This window comes from Clarias gariepinus, chromosome 9 (assembly GCF_024256425.1).
Source record: "Clarias gariepinus isolate MV-2021 ecotype Netherlands chromosome 9, CGAR_prim_01v2, whole genome shotgun sequence".
Classification (NCBI taxonomy): domain Eukaryota; kingdom Metazoa; phylum Chordata; class Actinopteri; order Siluriformes; family Clariidae; genus Clarias; species Clarias gariepinus.
In genome coordinates this window covers 18,582,840-18,599,251 of record NC_071108.1, presented here as the reverse complement: position 1 = coordinate 18,599,251, position 16,412 = coordinate 18,582,840, and the positions used below count along the sequence as shown (strand labels likewise).

The following is a 16,412-nucleotide window of genomic DNA, read 5'->3' as shown; positions in this document are numbered from 1 at the left end:
TGCATGTTATCAGCATATTATAAGCATGTTATATTAGCTAGTTAAAGAGGAAGTAATTAATTCTGTAGGGAAAAAAATGTTAATAATTAAACTTAGCCAAACAAATGTGATGAAGGTAATGTTAACTAGCAGAACATTTAGAATTATGCATCAGTCCAAATAATCCCACTGTGATAAACTTGTGTTTTTAGGCCAGCCTGGCTATAAATTTCTTCACAAATGTTAATGGACAAAGCCCATGTTATTGGATGTAATTTAACAAACATTAGCTAGGTTGCACTTTAGCAAACTGTTGCCAAGTTAACATTTGAGTAAGGAAGAGAGAGGCCTTTCAGCATTAATTTGTTTTTTTTAAGTGTAAATTGTACAAATAATGTAGGAATTAAACTCCTTATTTTTAAGGCACCAAAAATAAATAGATATACATTATCAAGGATTAAATAATATTTTTAAAAATAATTTGAAAATCTTTTGCAGTCAGTGACTATCTGAGGTCTGCAACCCACAGACATCACCAGACCCTACTTATCTTTATGAGATGTCGGGCTTTCAGTTCTTGTCTTCAGAAACTGCAATGCCTGCTCAGGTGGACTCAGGTAAAGTGACCTATGGGTTTTGAAGCTGAAGCTGAGCAGATAATATATACTTCAAAATTCATGTTGCTGCTTTGTCACTTTTCATATCATCATCATCAGTAAATACAAAGGAATCAGTTCAGTCTGCAGACATGCATGCCCACACTGTAAAATAACTAAGCATGCCTCACATTATGAGCAGTTTCTTCCCTTCTGTATAGAGTTGGCATCATTCTGGTACAAGTTGAAGGTTAAATGCAGCAGGAGGTTAACAGGAGAGACATCAGTAAAAAGCTTAATATTTGTGGTTGTAAACACATATGTAATGATTCTCTTGAATTAAAACATTATCTAAGGAAAAAAGAAAAACTTTTCTTCAGCTGATGGAGAATGTGCTTAGACTGTCAGCAAGAAGATCCTATCACCACCTGCACAGAGTGATATGAAAGAGCTGCAGTGTATAAAGTACTCTTTAAAAAGACAAATGGCCATTTGTGAATTCTATGGCACAAAACAGCACTGCTCTGTAGAGATATGGCACAGTGTTATGACACCAGTTAAAAAAAGTCAGACATCCTTCACCATACAGTAGCAAAAAAATATAGATTTGTTGCACAATTTATGGACCTGGCAGTATGACTATTTAGCTTGTTTGATTTGTTTTAGATTTCACATCATACATTTCATTGAAACTTGATTTTAAAGAAATTTAAGAAATTGTGCTTTCATTCAACTGACACACATGCAATACATTTCTTTCAGTCATGATAAATGTCAGTTGCATGTTACAGGAACTGGGTACTAAAACAACAAGTCATGATCTTGATGCAAAATTCTCTCTCTAATGGAACATGTAATTCACACTGATTGAGTAACTCTCTAACCGTGTTAACCACTGAAAATTTTTCAGGCGCTTTTTAAAAAACTGGTTCATAACAGATGCCCACTTCTTGGGTGTGCCACTCCAAATGCTGGATCATAAGTAGGGTAAGTAATAGGTTTCTTCCCACAAATTTTATATTAGACTGTTTTCTATAGCATTTTATACAGAACATTTAAATATGATGCAGTTGGTTGTTGTTTCATACAGAAAATACAAATGTCTGCAAATCATTTTCTTGCATTTGTTTTTATTTTTGTCCCTCTGAAGGATTTCAATCTAGTTCTAAATGTTAATAAGTAAACGCTATTTTTGGAAGGAGCAGTCTAACTTTAGAAGTAACATATGCTCCCAATTCAGCTACTATGAATATCTTAACCGCATGTTGAAATGTTTATAATGTACCACTTTTTTTCTAACAGGATGATGAGGTCACTTTTCTGGATTTTCTTTTTCTGCCATTGTAAGTAATACAGTGCTGAAACTGATAAAAAAATATGGGGGTAAATATTTTAATTGTAATTTTTGTTCATTTGTAATAAATAGATGGGGTTTCCTTAAAATGGCATGGAAAGGAACTTCCAAGAAGTTACAGATATACAGGTAGGCATTTAACAAGACAGTGCTTTAAACACTATTAATTAACATTTTAAATAGAATAGAAGCATTCAGAATAACCTTTAAAAAGTGTTCTAAAAACTGAAGCCCAATTTAAATAGTCGAAGTAGTGTCCTGTTGTTATCTCAAATAATTCCTAGTATCTTAAATACTGAGAAACAAACTTTTGAAATGGGGTGACTAAATGACAATGATGCAACAAAAAAACACAACACAGTTACTGGTGTTCACAAGTACAAGACCAAGAGCAGTGTGACAGAATAAACACAAATTAATACAATACACACAAATTGAAAAAAGAAAAAAAAAAAATTCTGTAAGTCATTTAAAGTTGAAACCCCAAAAGGGAATAAAACTGAACAGAGGATGCAAAAAATCAGAGCTGCTCTGGAAGATGTTCGGGTCGAATTCCAACTCTGCTAGTGTGCCAAAATGAGGTTTAGAACTGTTTCCTTTATACTTAGTCAATATTTTTCCTAACTTGTAAATAATTTGGGGGAAAATATTTGACTTATAAATTACAGCAACTTTTGTTATAGAATAGGCTTAGCATTTTTTATGCCTGGGGGCATTTTGATCAGATGATTAACACTTAGTTCGGCTACAAAATTCTTGAAAAGATTATTTATTGCTTACCAATCATTGCTTAGCCAATGCTTAGCTGCATATTGTAATGTTTTAACAAATTATGCTGTATGGATAATTAGTGTGCCATCTGTGATTGCATTTTTCCTAAAAAAAAAAAAAAAAATATATATATATATATATATATATATATATATATATGGGAAATACTATGTAATACTAACATGTTATATTTTCATGATTAAAAGAATCACTCACAATTACTGTAAGTGGTGAGGACCTGGTTATGTGTGAGAGCCGTAGAAATGTGTGTGTCATGGACAAAAGAGACTGTGATTCGAAACTATCTCATGTGCAGAGTAAAGGTATATATTATTCTTATCTATTACTGGACTGTTGTCTTTATGCATAATCACTAATGTCACAGTGTATTTTCGTTCCTCACAGACAGATTTTTAAACACAACATGTCGTTATCATGTTCTACAGAGAACTTTTGCATGCAAATGGATTTATTTAAGTAATATCAGAGCCAAAACAACAAACTCATTCATTTTCAGTCAGTAAGTATGTACTTTGTTGTTTAAGTTCTAAACATGCCTCCTTGAAAGGTAATCTTCAGTTATAATTGATAAATGTGTGCGATTTATATATTTTTACTTGTCAAATAGTCTACCATGTCATGCAATGTGCAATAAATACATGTGAGCTAAGACTGTTTTTCAGATTGAAAAAAGTAAAGAAAATTTTTCTTAACCTATCTACTTTTAAAAACATTGATAGATTTGAGATAACTTTAAATATTCTGTACATTAACAGACATTCTTCATACAACAGTTTATGCTGGGAAGCTTCCTTTTACTATGTGACCCTCATCAACATTTATTTTATCAATATTAGTATTTTTTTAAGTTGTCTACAACCAAAATTATAAATTGCTGAGCTAACCAAAATTTCTGAGTACAAAACTATTTGGCTTGTTTCAGACAAGAAGACTTTAGACATTGCCCTACCATTTTGAATCCAGTTGCTGCTTTTAATTTAAATATAATATCAAAGGATATCATCAACAATGTAGCGGTAATTTCAGAAGACTATACACTATCGTTGAAAGCAATAAGTAAGTTTACAGTTTTCATTGATTTTTGCAAAGATCATAATTTATACATGACTAAATGTTATTTTATTTAACTATTTCTCATTATTTATTTATTTATGTTGAATCAATATATAACAAATTTATATTTTAGGCCAACCTCCTCGTCCAGTCATCTTATCAGTGAATGCAACAGAAACATCCTTAAATGTTACATGGACTAGACGTCACTGGCACAGCACAAAATGTCAAATCTGTTACAAAGCCTCCACTACAGAACAATGCACAGTGGGAAAATGTTTACTACAAAAGATAGATTTGGTGTTTAGCATGAGAGGAATGCTATAAATGTAGTTGGTTGTTCAGAAAAAAAAAAAAAAAATACAAGCTGCTCAGTTTTTGCCAAGAATGCTTTGTATAACTGTAATACTACACTTTTCTAATATAGTGTTTATGGTAATGTTATTAAGAGACAGCAAATTTAAAAATCTTAGTCGTATGTGTTGATATACTCCAATTACATTTCAGGTTTTGCCTATCCCTGAGGAAGAAGAGGAATTGGAGATTTTGCATGTAATTGATGGCCTAAAGCCTTTTAGCCAGTACAGGCTTACTGTTGCCTGTAGTGGGAATGAAGGTGTATGGAGTGACTGGAGTGAAGAATTTCAAGGGATGACATTAGAGGCTAGTGAGTAGAAAGAAAAGTTTTTAAACCAAAATTGAATGTGGCTAATGTGCTCTAAACACATTGTTGATTTATGGTTTTAGTTCCCACTGCACCACCTTACGTCAGTTTTTATGTTGAGCCTTCTGACAACAGATCCAAGCCTCAAAAGATAATACTTATCTGGAGGGTAAGTTTAAAGTACATTGGTGTCAAATCAACTTGTCTGTTAAAAATAATAACAATACATTATTTATATACACTCATCTAAAGGATTATTAGGAACACCTGTTCAATTTCTCACTAATGCAATTATCTAATCAACCAATCACATGGCAGTTGCTTCAATGCATTTAGGGGTGTGGTCCTGGTCAAGACAATCTCCTGAACTCTCCTAAACTGAATGTCAGAATGGGAAAGAAAGGTGATTTAAGCAATTTTGAGCGTGGCATGGTTGTTGGTGCCAGACGGGCACGTCTGAGTATTTCACAATCTGCTTAGTTACTGGGATTTTCACGCACAACCATTTCTAGGGTTTACAAAGAACGGTGTAAAAACATCCATTATGCGGCAGTCCTGTGGGCGAAAATGCCTTTTTGATGCTAGAGGTCAGAGGAGAATGGGCCGACTAATTCAAGCTGATAGAAGAGCAACTTTGACTGAAATAACCACTCAGTATAACCGAGGTATGCAGCAAAGCATTTGTGAAGCCACAACACGCACAACCTTGAGGCGGATGGGCTACAACATCAGAAGACCCCACCGAGTACCACTCATCTCCACTACAAATAGGCAAAAGATGCTACAATTTGCACAAGCTCACCAAAATTAGACAGTTGAAGACTGGAAAAATGTTGCCTGGTCTGATGAGTCTCGATTTCTGTTGAGACATTCAAATTGTAGAGTCAGAATTTGGCGTAAACAGAATGAGAACATGGATTCATCATGACTTGTTACACTGTGCAGGTTGGTGGTGGTGGTGTAATGGTGTGGGGGATGTTTTCTTGCCACACTTTAGGCCCCTTAGTGCCAATTGGGCATCGTATAAATGCCACGGGCAACCTGAGCATTGTTTCTGACCATGTCCATCCCTTTATGACCACCTCGTACCCATCCTCTGATGGCTACTTCCAGCAGGATAATGCACCATGTCACAAAGCTCGAATCATTTCAAATTGGTTTCCTGAACATGACAATGAGTTCAATATACTAAAATGGCCCCCACAGTCACCAGATCTCAACCCAATAGAGCATCTTTGGGATGTGGTGGAACAGGAGCTTCATGCCCTGGATGTGCATCCCACAAATCTCCATCAACTGCAAGATGCTATCCTATCAATATGGGCCAACATTTCTAAAGAATGCTTTCAGCACCTTGTTGAATCGATGCCACGTAGAATTAAGGCAGATCTGAAGGCAAAAGGGGGTCAAGCACCGTATTACTATGGTGTTCCTAATAATCCACAGTACAGTATATATACACACATACATACAGTGAGGTCAATAAGTATTTGATCACCCTGTGATTTTACAAATCATGGAGGGGTCTACAATTTTCAGCATAAGATGCATTTCCACTGTGAGAGACAGAATCTAAAAAGAAAAATCCGCAAATTCAATTCAATTCAATTCAATTTTATTTGTATAGCGCTTTTAGCAATTTTCATTGCCGCAAAGCAGCTTTACATAGTCAAAAGAATTATTTAAGTTTGTATGAAATGTGAATTTGTATGAATCAAAATGGTCAGTTTGTCCCTGGTGAGCAAGCCGAGGGCGACAGTGGCAAGGAAAAACTCCCTGAGATGGTAATAGGAAGAAACCTTGAGAGGAACCAGACTCAACAGGGAACCCATCCTCATTTGGGTGAAACAGAAAGCAGTAAATGATCTGCATTTATACAGTGTGTAGGGTGGGAGGCAGTTCAGCTATAATAGCTGATGTTAATTGATGTTAATATGGAGTCCAGGTAGTTATTGAAGACCCAGGTAGACTTGTAAGAAGTTCCAGTCATGAACTATCGAACTGTCAAGTCCCCAGAGAAACAGTTGCCAACACCAGTCAAGGCCAGAACCATTTTCTAGGTAGAGAGAATCATTCCCAGACACCAGACGCATCCCAGAGAGACACACGGGGCATCCATGTGACGAGATCTTCAACCGGAAGCGGGGCACCAGGATGGGTCAGACAGGTCCGGAGGGCAGAGGGAGTCTGGATCACTGGCAGCTCAGGAACGACATGTGTAGCTCGACAGAGAGAGAGAGAAAGAGTGAAAGGGGGGGACAGGAGGAGAGAGGAAAAAGAAAGAGGGGGGAAAGAGAAGAAGAGGAGAGATGGCAGTTAGGTATGGTCACAGTCACACAATGTATAATGTGAATGTATATTAACTGTAAAGTGCAAGCAGAGACTCCGGCAGGACTAACTATGACAGCATAACTAAAAGGGAGAGCCAGAAGGAAACACAAACATGAGGGCTTCCTGACATGTAAAGCAAACAATCACCTCACCGTCAGCAAACCTGAGTGATCAATGAGAGTGAGGAAGACTGCATCCAAACATACCAGTTCACCATAATACTCTACGTCCATGAGTCCACCAGATCTGCTCCTTTACCTATGGCAAATCTATTTATAAAATGCTTGGCTAAATTAATAGGTTTTTAGCCTGGACTTAAACACTGAGACTGTGTCTGAGTCCCGAACACTATTTGGAAGACTATTCCATAACTTTGGGGCTTTATAAGAAAAAGCTCTGCCCCCAGCTGTATTTTTCATAATACGCGGTACTATTCACGCGGCAAATCACATTGTATGATTTTTTTAACAATTTATTTGTGAATTACTGTGTCAAATAAGTATTTAATCACTTGCTTATCAGCCAGATTTAACTTAAGCAGGGGAACCTTCAGTGCGATGCAAGATTCTAAACCATGACGTCTTAGTGTGTTACTGATAGTAGCCTTGGAAACGATAGTCCCAGCTCTTTTCACGGCATTGATCAGCTTCTCCCGTGTAGTTCTGGGCTGATTTTTCACCATTCTTAGCATCATTGATCAAACAGGTGCTACTAATTTAGAATCATGAGCAGAGTGTAGCTGGACTATTTAAAAGCAAAATAACAGGTCTTTGAGGGTCAGAAATCTGTCTGATAAGCAAGTGATCAAATACTTATTTGACACAGTAATTCACAAATAAATTGTTAAAAAAAAATCATACAGCAGCCTCCGAGTGGCGCAGTGGTAAAGCGCTCGCCCTATCATCCCTGATTCGAACCCCGGGTGATGCTGTTTTCCTCTCACAGCCGGAGGCACAGAGAGAGCTGATTGGCCGAGCTCTCTCAGGGGGGAGGGATGAGAGGTACTTGCGCTCCCACATTAATCACAGCTCTACAGCCAATCAGGGGCGTCTGTGAGCTCGCACACGCGGAAGGAGCGGCTAGCGCTTTCCTCCGAGTGTGTTACTCCGCCCCTAACAGTGCGTGAGCAAGCAGTTCGAAAAGATGCGGTCGGCTGACGTCACGTGCTTTGGAGGAAACACGGGATAGTCTTCGCCCTCCCGACTGAGTGGTTTCTGTCGGGAGGTCTCGACTTTAGATTCTGTCTCTCACAGTGGAAATCCACCTATGCTGAAAATTGTAGACCCCTCCATGATTTGTAAGTAAGAGAACTTGCAAAATCACAGGGTGATTAAAAACTTTTTACCCTCACTGTACAGTATATATATATATATACTGTATATAAATTGTCACATTGTCTCGTTTATATTTTTTTGTAAATTTTTATTTAATAAACGAGCAATGTCTTTATATAGAAGTACTGTAGTACGCATGCGCTTTGTCTGCTGAGTGTCACATGATCACAACTGAGCTAATGGTTCCTCCCTCGTGTGCGCACTGCGGGATTATTGGGTAATTGTTTCCTATGCTTAGTCTTAGTGTGCGTGCATAAAGGAAAAGCAAGTATCATTAGAGAGGTTCCTTATTAAAGAAGTTTCCAGACAGAGCAATGTTTCCGTTTGTGTGCGTGTGAAAGTTTCCCTCCCTCCTCCTCTTGTCTTACTTAAGCTTTGCTACACATTATATAGTATATTGATATACTGGATGTGTCTGCGACTTTGTTCATGTGATACCTAATTACTCACCAGTGCGTTTTAAAAAATGTACATCTGTTGAATTTTTAATTTAACAAAAATGTAACATATTACCGTGAAATTTGCGGAATAAAGGTATGATATATATCTACACACACACTCAACCATCTTAATCTTAAATATAAAAGGTATAGATGCAAACCAACATATCCCTAAATTAAGACCAATATGATTAGTCATTAATTTAAGACGAAAGAAATGCTTCCCAATGACTAGGGCAATGGTTCAGAGTTGTAGTCGGAAGTGTACGTCCACTTAAAGTTTTTTTTTAATCGCTCCACAGATTTCAAATTAACAGACTGTGTAATGGGCCATTTGGTTTGGGCAATTACTTTATTTTTACATTTTTAGTTTTAAAGTGTTAACAGATGATATTATTTCACTTATTAATACTCATTCACTATAGGGAAGTGGTAGCTCAGACGGCTAGGTCTCTAAGTTGTTGGTTTGGGTATCTAATGATTCGTATTTAAGCCCCACCATCGGTGGGTTGTCACATCCCATACTACCCAGCCACTGCATGCAGTGTCAGTCCCAAGCCCAGATAAAATGGAAGGGTTGCGTCAGTCAGGGCATCCGGTGTAAAACCTGTGCCAATTGTTCTACCAATTGTTGTGCAGATTGATGATCTGCTGTGGTGAACCTTGATGGAAGCAGCTAAACAACTAACAACAACACTTTATTACAAATCCAGTTGGTCAAAAGTTTAGGTACGCTTATTTAACTTTGCCTTTAAACAGCTTAGAAAATTCCTTGAAAGCAAAGTCAGCCTTAGAAGCTTCTGATAATTTAATCATATCAGTGGCCCTTCTGTCAGTCACTGAGAAGCTCCATGCTGCTAGATCAGCTAAACTATCATCTGTCCTCATCCTCCTGGATTTTGACACAGTAAACCACACTATTCTATTATCTATTTTTACAAGCCTTGGAATCTGTGGAACATCATGTCAGTGGTTTGCTTCTTACCTATTTTTAGGTGCTGTTACTCTGCTAAATATCACTTTTTGGCATATATGTAACTCAACGTAGTTTACCAATTATTTTGCCCTTTATTTTTCAATTAAAGAATTCTGAGGTTTTACTGTGAATACACAATGTTAGTTATCAAAATGTACATTATTATTATTTATAATATTTATAATAATATGGTTTAGCATATGGGAAAAAAAATCACAAAACATTACAACAAGAATGATCAAAGAGGTCTATCTGTTTGTGTAGAAGAGATAATTAAAGACATTAATTTTGCAACTTCAATGTATATTTAACTATCCATGTACACTAGGCTTTGGAGGCAAAGGAGGCCAGAGGAGTCATTCTTGGATATAAAGTGACCTGCACACCTACCAAACAGCCAGGTTTGAATAGAACAATTCATACTCAGGATCAGAAAGCTATCCTGGAAGTGACTGCAGGAGACTGTCCCTATGACCTGACAGTAATGGCCTACAACACTGCTGGACTGTCTCCCCCAACTTACCTTCAAGTCAGTGCAGGTGTTTTTCAAAGTGAGTCTTTTTTCTCTTCTAACAATAATAAAAATAAAATAAAAAATCACAATTTGGTGCAAACTTTAGGCTACATTTCTCCTTCAGCAAAAGGATGTTAGATAAGATCTTTTATCTGTCTTTCAGAAGTAACAGCTCTTTCCTGTTTATGCAATGCTTTGCCACAAATGTCAAGTTTATGTGCCTTTTCATATGATGAGAAAATATGTCTGTGTTTATATTATGCTACATCATCTATTGTTGTCAGCCACATAATATGGGTGTAGCCAGTAAATAGTTTTGTTCAGAAATCTTTTCACTTTATTTATGGTATTATGTACTTAGCCACTGCAAAAATAAAACCAAGCTAGACAAGAATCAATCTGTGGTTAATGTATTATTATTATTATTATTATTATTATTATTATTATAAGATTATACAAGATTATTACAAATTATACACTAAAAACAGACAGAAACAACAATAAATAACCATATTTATTCATATTACTTATAGGTCTGCCCAAAGTAAAAGGACTTTGGGCCCACAGTGAAGCTTCTTCATTGATGATCCGATGGGAGACAGCAGCTGTGAATGTTAGCGAGTTTGCCATTGAGTGGTTCTCTACTAATGATGTTGCCTCTAAACAATGGAGAAGACTAAATGGTTCAACATTTTCAACTGTTCTCACAGGTAAATCATACAATTGGTTTTTAGGAGTACAACAAAAAATATGTGTAAAAAATAGTTCTCTATTTATGTAGATATTAGTTATGCCATTTATGTAATTAAAAGCATAAATGACAAAATAACATTGGAACCTTACAGTATATTACCTTGACATTTTTATGACTTAGCAAAGATTGGTGCAATTGGGTGTAGTTTTGCAAGTTGCTGCAAATCAAATCCACTTACTTTAAATACAGTGTGTAATGTGCCACTTCACAAGCATGAGCACAGGTGCCAATTTTGGAACACAAAAATAAGCACAGAACAAAAAAAGGAGAAAATTTGCTTACACCCATAGATGAAATAGAGCTGGACAAATCCTGAGTAACATCACCCCTAGGTTTTCTGAAGGCTGGTTTTGAAGCTCAAATGTGAGTGCTCTGGTCGTCACCATCTGGGAAGGAGGCCGACTGTGCCGAAACCCCAATTAACCCATAAATGGGGAAATGAGTGGAACAAACTGAGCCTGGCTGTTGTTTTTAACCTGCTTACCTAAATCGGTTATCACCTATAAGCTTTAACTAAAATGCCCTTGGTGGCTAAAATTAATTTATATGCCAATACTGGATATTGGATAGAACTCTGTCATTTATACCTTAGTGTCCAGTGTTAATACCCACATTTCCTGTCATCAGTTACTGTAAACTACAAGGATTCCAGTTAGATGATTAGCTAATGTGATGCATAGCAGATATAGCGGTTTCACACCTGCAGTGCAGCTGGCACTCAAAATGGACATGCCCCTAATTATTTTTATGGCTTAATATATTTTTACCTGACAGTTTACATAAAATAATATAGTTATTATATAGTTGTCATAAATAGAAAATGTAGCTTCTACCAGGCTGTGAAGACGTTTATTCTAGTTGTAAAGTTAGGCATTTTAACATAGGGGTCTATGGGTATTTGCTTGATTGAGGAGCCAGCCCCAGTGGACACTCAAGGAACTTTGCATTTTGGCACAGCGCTGGCTTCATTTTCCATAGACTATAATTACTAACTTGCCTACATTACATGCTTCATTTATTTCACAAGTTTGGCAACAGAAATAAGTTATATATCAGTTTCTGCCTCAACTTCTGTTTCAGGTGACATCAATCCCCTTAAGAACTACAGCATTACTGTTTATTCTCTATATGGAACTTTGTGTGCACCCCCAGAAACGATTCAAGCCAGTTTAGAGCATGGCAGTATGTATATTTTCTTTATTTTGTATATACAATGGTATATTTTTTAAAGATAATGACATTAAACATAAAACTAAACCTACAGTTCCATCAATAGATTATTGAAAGTGACTGCAAAAAATGTGATCTATTTTATTTAATCAAAATAATATATAGAGAAAATATCTTATACAGTGGAACCTTGAATTGCGAGTAACTTGGTTTGCAAAGTGTTTTGCAAGGCAATCATACGAGCTCTATATGAGTAGTACGCATGCGTTTTGTCTGCCGAGCTACACATACTTACAACTAAGCCAATGGTTCTTCTCCCGCGCGCCATGGGATTATGGGTAATCGTCTCCCATGCTCAGTCTCAGTGCGTACACATCACTCAGCACAACACACACACATACATGCATGTACGCACACAAACCAATATTTTTGGATTGTGGAACCAATCATCAAAGTTTCCATTATTTTGCATGGGGGAAATTTACTTTGATATACAAGTTTTTTGTTATATAAAGCTTGCTTCTGGAATGAATTATGCTCGAAATCCAAGGTTTGACTGTGATTTAATCTGACATTTTAAACCCTTAAAAAACTGTTTTCAGAATCATGAAACATATTCCAAAGGAATGCCCTGCAACTGGAAATAAACTATGCATGTGATATTCCAAAATCTTATGTTTTTTCAGCGCTTTTAGAAATTGTTCAGTTGCAACCTGTAAATGTGACAAAAGCATCCATTACAGTCCAGTGGGTTTGGCAAAAACAATCCTCAACTAGAAATGTTCTTCAATACAGACTTGTGTTAAGTGGAGCCCAAAAATCAAACTGTAAGTCTCTAAATGCAGTGCTTATTTTAAACTGTATTTTATTGTCATAACTGCATTGCGGTTTAAGATATATGTGACTTTTATTTTCATTAAGCATTAGTGGTTTTCCCACATCAGTGGCAGCACTCATTCCTCAACCTACAGACGAACACAAAGTACACTGTATCCATTTATGGCGAGACTACATCTGGGAACTTTTCAAAGGCCAATATTGAATTTACAACACTGCGTTTTGGTAAGTAATCCTCTAGAATATAATGCAAAGTTAATAAAACCAAGATATTATTTTAATAATTAAAGCTTAATTTTTTAATTTCTTTTTTCAGAAAGTGATGAAATAATAAAAGCTGCTGTTCCAGTAGTACTTCTTATTCTTGCATTCAGCATTTTCTCTGTTCTCAGCAGAACTGTGTAAGTTTCATATTTTTTCTCTCTCTCTTTTAAAACTGATCTGTTGGTTTTAAAATAATATTTGGCAACAACTGTGTAGAATATTACATATTCTAAAACAATAAGTTCTATCCACGAGTGGTGATGATGGACAGTAACAGCACTGGGATATTTAACTGTATAACTCCATGTTCCAAAAGTTTTACAATCCTTGTAGTAACCGTAAATCATCAGCATTGATAAAAGTAGATTGGTACGGTCCATCATACTGGGGAGAGAGCAGCAGCCAAAACCCACATTCAAAACCAGACATGGTCACACTTTTAATAAGAAAACACATCTAATAACGTTGTCATTTTAAACACTTTGTCTACTTAATAAGTCGCTACGAATTGCATCTGTGTTGTTTTATTTACAGCTATAAAGCTAAGAAGTGTCTAACACAAGGGTCCCTCTGTAACCACCAATCAAATACTCTACTTCGTATGTGGGACAAGAGATTGGTACACCCTGCATAAGGCACTAGCCTTAAATTTAATGCTGTTTGAGATTTAATCCCGGAACAACTTCCATGTTTTGTTCTCCTGAATACTTTCACCCCTGTTAACTACAAGTCATCAGCTCAGCCAGTCGCAGAAGGATAAGTTTTAGCAGAGCAAAATAACTGATTAAATAAAGAAGCAAACCAAAATCGATTGATAAATTGCTTTTATACAATAGTTGTGGAACTATTGTATAAAAGCAATATCACATTTGAGGTTTGAGGTACTTTTTATATATGCTTTTTATAGGTTCATATTATCAATGGTATTTGATACTCTATATAAACACACTTTTGATCTTACAGCTATAAGAACTACTTTTTTCCCAAAATCGCCAACCCTGGGCATAGTCTTATTGGACACTGGCTGCTAAATCCTTCATGTGAGGTAATGTCTAAAATGTATTCTCATGTTTTTACTTTCTCTTTTCCGAGTTTCATATACACAATTGCTTATATTTGTTTCCTTTTTTTGAGGAAATTGTACTTCTTTTTCATACATTTTCCATGAGTGGAGCAACTGCGATAAACAAAAATAGATTGTTGTTCTTAATAACAGAATGAGTTATTGTTATTAAAACACCATGGGTGTTATAAAAGAACAGAAATGTACAGGATAGAAAGTTTTGATTAAAATAAAAAACACTAACATACTTCTTGTGTAAGCACTGTAGGTAATGATAGTATTTCTGGTTTACCAACAGAAAATTTATACATGTTCTCTATTTTAATTCTTATAATATTTTCCAGTAACCAGTTCTTTGAGGCAAGTTTTTTTGTGGTTACAATTACAGTATTGTGATTTGTTTAATTACTATTTTTTGTTTACAGAGGGAGACAGTGTTGAATGTGCTAAAAATGGAGGATTTCTTGGTGAACAACCAATTCAGTGAAAAGAGTATCATTCACATAGAGCCCAAAATGTCCTTAGGTGGAGACAGTTGTGATAAATACATAACCATGTCAAATATGTCTCTTCATGATAATGAACCTAAAGAAAATGCAGACAGTTTGGAGAATTCTTTCACTCCACCTGGTTTTAGCGAGTATGTTGACCTGCCTCTACTTCATGCTAATTTTAGTTATGTTTAAAACACCTGAGCTACCTAACCTTTTTCCTTTTAAGTGAAAAAGTGACAAATAAGAGTAATCAGACACTTTTTAACTATTAAAGTAACTGTAACATTACTTTCTAAAAAGCTGTATTTATAATACAATCAATATAATTAAATCAATATTTACTGTAAATAGCATGCCATATAAATTTTATACATTATACATCCTAATATGTATAATATCCATTTGCAGTTAGATATCTTTCCCACATTGTTAATATATTGCATAATATTATTGTGTTTTAACTATACTTCCTTTTGATGCCGTTACCTTGTGCATACAATGAATAAAATGCAACGGAGCACGATGTTACTGTATATATGGAACTCCAAAGTGTTCAAAAATTAAATAAATAAATAGGACATGATGAAATAAATAACTCTATGAATAAATAAGACACATACTGTACATGTAATATGAGAATGATATTGTGAAATAATGGAAAATATTTTGAAAAAAAGCTTATTATTGTGAAATATATTGCACTCTGCAAATAAATTTTTCCAATAACCGAGATTATTGCAGGAGCATTTTATTTAATTCATGCTGTTTTTATTTCAAAATGTAATTTTTTCACGATGGTCGTTCTGTCCATCAGCGCCAGTAGGTTGGACCTGCGCGCCAATTGGCTGATCCTTTAACATCGATTAGTTTTCCTGAATACCTGCTCCGCGGACCGCCACTACAGCTAGCAATAACGTTTTGTAACGGCCACCACTATATTGTATATCACATCATGTATGTACAGTATGTTGCCCTTTAAGAGCTGCCGCGCGTGTCCGCTGAGGAAGTGTGCGCGTGAGGAGGAGAGAACGGAGCAGGAGCTCAGCTGTGCTGCTCCCCACCGAAACGCTCTATTGTTTTACCCTTTTCTTTACTTTTACTGTATGTTTTGTGTTATAACTTTGTGACGCTGATAAAGGTTTTGTGCTGAACGCCATTGTTGGCTCTGAGCTCTTTTTTCCCCGGCTATACGGCCCAAAGCGGCACAGTTTGTGTGCTGTGCATATGAATGTATTGTAAACCTATTCCATTACGTGTTCTGAAACCATGCCCCCTTTCACTTTAAATTTACAGAGGGAGAGATATGGATCATTTCTCGATACAGCAAAGAATTAATAATTGCCATGGATGAAAATTGAAAAAAAAAAAAAAAAAGGTGGAGCTGAAAATTTATGCGACAAGAAGAAAAAGCTTTAAAAGCAGATGCTGTGAAATTCTTCAAATTAGCAGATTCTGCCTTTTGCGTGAGGGGAAATAACAGTTCCACAGGCTCTGACAGCTCTAAAATTACGGTCAGGGACAGTGAGTCTGGATCCAGCAGCCTCAGGGTCAGTGATGATGATGACCAGCACCTCTCCCCTTCTGTACCCGAGCCAAGTGAAAATCAACTGAACAGATAAACTGGAATAAAATCAGAGGCAGCATTAGCTCGGGCTAGTAAACTAGTTACTCATTTTAATTATTACTGTAGACAATATTAATTTAAAATACGGCTGAGAAAATATTATTTTGAAATAATAGTGACTACAATAATAATTACTAGCATGAGCTGATGCTACTACTGATTTTATTCCAGCT

General features: G+C 36.0%; 1 protein-coding gene across 1 annotated transcript; it reads left to right on the top strand.

The window, feature by feature from the left end:
- The first annotated feature begins 2,008 nt into the window (after positions 1-2,008).
- Positions 2,009-15,769, top strand: LOC128529865 (interleukin-31 receptor subunit alpha). Its single transcript, XM_053503433.1, has 15 exons — positions 2,009-2,058; positions 2,907-3,023; positions 3,106-3,220; positions 3,644-3,777; positions 3,908-4,041; positions 4,282-4,441; positions 4,522-4,607; positions 9,848-10,070; positions 10,567-10,743; positions 11,868-11,969; positions 12,644-12,784; positions 12,879-13,019; positions 13,111-13,195; positions 14,022-14,103; positions 14,547-15,769. Exons 2-15 carry the CDS (start codon positions 2,945-2,947, stop codon positions 14,805-14,807), a joined length of 1,920 nt encoding a protein of 639 aa, XP_053359408.1. The 5' UTR covers positions 2,009-2,058; positions 2,907-2,944; the 3' UTR covers positions 14,808-15,769.
- Positions 15,770-16,412: the final 643 nt, after the last annotated feature.